Source organism: Curcuma longa, chromosome 17 (assembly GCF_044706935.1).
Source record: "Curcuma longa cultivar G26 ecotype Majalengka, Jawa Barat chromosome 17, ITB_CL_G26_1.1, whole genome shotgun sequence".
NCBI lineage: Eukaryota > Viridiplantae > Streptophyta > Magnoliopsida > Zingiberales > Zingiberaceae > Curcuma > Curcuma longa.
Window position 1 is genome coordinate 8643456 of NC_133877.1, and position 3218 is coordinate 8646673.

General features: G+C 42.0%; 2 protein-coding genes across 2 annotated transcripts in view; one reads left to right on the plus strand and one right to left on the minus strand.

Moving 5' to 3' along the window:
• Window positions 1-539: 539 nt before the first annotated feature.
• On the minus strand, window positions 540-1061 carry LOC141848342 (uncharacterized). The gene has a single exon (XM_074736375.1). It carries the CDS (start codon window positions 1059-1061, stop codon window positions 540-542), a length of 522 nt encoding a protein of 173 aa, XP_074592476.1.
• A 1323-nt stretch (window positions 1062-2384) lies between these two features.
• LOC141848343 (uncharacterized) overlaps window positions 2385-3218 on the plus strand; it is a 2697-nt gene continuing 1863 nt past the window's right edge. The window contains exon 1 of the mRNA XM_074736376.1: window positions 2385-2404. Coding sequence (XP_074592477.1) covers window positions 2385-2404 — 20 coding nt within the window. The remainder of the gene's footprint in view (window positions 2405-3218) is intronic.

Sequence of the window (3218 nt, forward strand, 5' to 3'; positions counted from 1 at the left end):
TGTTGTTGTGTAGAATAACATGTCTCTGGACCAGTACAATACTGAAAATCGATCGGTGGAACTGTAGAATACTGAAAAGCAGTCGGTGGAACTGCATGATCTCTCCCCTGGAGCATATACATCCGTGGCTGGGGTGGTAGGGGTAGCTGCTGCTGTGGTGCTCTGGGCCTCTGTGTCCGTTGCGATCGCTGCTGGGTAGGACGCCCTCCTGAAGATGCAGCACCAGTAGGCTCCAGCTGAGACTTCAGAGTACACTCTCTGATCGTATGACCCGGAAGTTTGCAGTAGTAACAGATAGGATGATCCAGTGGGCAATCAACTATCATATGACTGGATGATCCGCAGCGACTACACTTCTTATTCTGATCTTTCTGGCCTGAATATGAAGTACTACGGAACTGTCCTCTAGACAGCTGTCCATTCCTCTATCGCTTCTGAGCAGTCGGCTGAGAGCTCATTTTACCACGAATGTTCTACTTTCCACCCTCTTTCTCTATCTCTCTAGATATCTACTACCGAGTCAACTTGAAAGTCAATACTCAGTCTAAGGCCTCTTTGTATGAGCTGATAGTAGACCCTAATATCCTGTCTCGAATGTATGCAGCAAGGCCCTGTATAAACTGATCCATCCGATCCTCGTCCTGCACCACTAGCTGTGGACAGAACTCTGAAAGTTTCTTAAATTCTGTGTTATATTCCGTAACTGACCTTTCTCCTTGCTTCAGACTCAAAAACTCTTGACGGCGTGTCCTGCAGAAGGTCGTCGGGAAATACTCTCTCTCGAATGCACCTCTGAAAGACGCCCATGTCACCTCCCACTCTCCAATTACGATCTTCTGAGTCTTTAACCAAGTAAGAGCCTCATCTCGCAAGTGATAAGTAGCCAATCCGACCTTCTCTGAGTCCGTACAATCCATATACTCATAAGTGTTCATCAAATTCTCCATCCACGACCGAGCTTTCCACGGATCAGATCCTCCATGAAATAGAGTAAAATGTTCCTTGGCCGATTTGGCCAAGGTCATAATACGGCTCTTAGCAGCCGGAGCAGATGTAGTCATATCTGGAGGAATCCCCTAGGTCTGACCATTCAGCTCTCCGATCGGAATATCACGGTTTTGATCCCGTATATCCCTCTCCTGAATAAGATCGGGCTCCTCTGACATATCAGGTCGTCTCAAGTGGCGACCTCGTCCTCGGCCTCGGCCTCGAGGTATAGGGGCCATATAATAAAACGTACCTGATACATGATCAATATAAATTTTCTACCCAACTAAAGAAATATACTAAAATACTTACAGATTTATGCCGGAGATCTTTGCCATGTCACTTCCATCTCACGATCTGCATCGAGCAACTCAAAATCCGATAAACTCGACACGACGACAAATACGACTTTCGGTTACTCGATACAAATCAATTCTGAACAAATGCTAAACCTAAGTCCTAAAATGCAACGATTAATTCCAGAAAACTAATCGTAAAACCATAATTCGATAGACTCAAAATGCGACAAACAGAACGTAAACTTATGCTCTGATACCACTAAATTGTCACGACCCGGGAGATAGCCGTCCGAAAAATTTCGGCAGCACCTCCCCTAGTATCACTGACAATTCTCTGAATACAAACATATAATAAGGCCCACACGGCCTATCCATACTACAAAATATGGATTTAGACATGTAATAAAAGTAAAAGTGACCCACACGGCCACATACATATCCTACACAATGCATAAGAATGAAATTCTAATTCTACACAACCATTAAGGAATAAACTCATAAAGTAATGAAAAATCCAAAGTGTCGTAAGCGGAAACATAACAACAAATACGAAATCACGTATAGAAAACATGCTATAGTTTTGAAAACACCAAAACGAAACCAGAAGTCCGATGGTGCAGAAAAGTAAACAAGTCATACACAAGATACCACAACATACTACAACCATATCCAACACACACAAAATCCTCGTTGTGAGATGGCATAGCTGGTAGATCCCTGACATCCTCTGTAAGATCCTACCTAATATCTGGGAAGACAGAAAAATTCTAGGGTCCAAAGATGTGAGTACAAATACTCAGTGGGTAAATAGAAAGACAGTGCATGAATAAAAGAAATAACAAAAGGATAGATACATACCAAAGGTCAACAACGTATCAATAAAGTCTCTGCAGATAATACACAACTAACATGGATCTCATGTAGTGCACCATATGAATGACATGTCAAGCATAGTGCAACAATCAAGAATCAAACAAGTAGACAATCAAAATATAGTATCAGTACGGTCCAATACATATATATCATGCACATGATGAGCATATGCATGATGTAACTGTCCCACTCACTACAGCACTCGTGCAAGCATCTGAGACTGGGATGGCCGACATCGGGGATCAGTACTCCGCGCCCTACAACAAAGTAGTCTGGTGATCCAAATCGGGGATCAGTGCTCCTCGTCTGGTGATCCCGTAGCTATGATAAGCTACATATCCTATGGCCGATATCTGACCTTTAATACTCGTCACCGACGTACCAACCATGTACTCTTCGAGTATCACCCCTATCCGGTGTCGAGGTCAAATCATCAACTTGGCTGCGTCCACTGCCATACAGCCGTCGACTGCGTACACTGCCATACAGTCGCCATCACCGCGATGGAAATAGGGTATGATAACCACCTATGTAGATATACAACTAAAGTCATCTACCATCACGATAGACCCATAACAATGGGATTTACAATCGTTATCATGCATCATGATGCATCGCTCAAATCATAGTAATCAACACCTATCATACTAATCAATAAGCGTAGGTATAAGTCATCATGATCGCAGGTATCATAAGAAAGAATCATATCAATAATGATCACAGATGTCATATCAATGATAGAAACAAACAAGATTAATAATCCAAGATCAACGGGCATAGGGACAAGTATGGTATAAACATGAGTAATGTAAAAGGTATACAAATAACAGGAAAGAGTAACATCAAGGTACCAAACTACAATGACTACAACAGAATCATGCCCGAAAAAAGAAAGAACTGTATTGACCAAATACAGTAAATTACCCACCTGATGTATCGAAGATAAAAAAACTAGAACCCCCAGAACCCTCGTATATATCAAAATCCAAGTATCACTCAGGGTCCTACAAATACAATAAAATCATCCTAAATATCATGATATAACTAAGAAACCCTAAT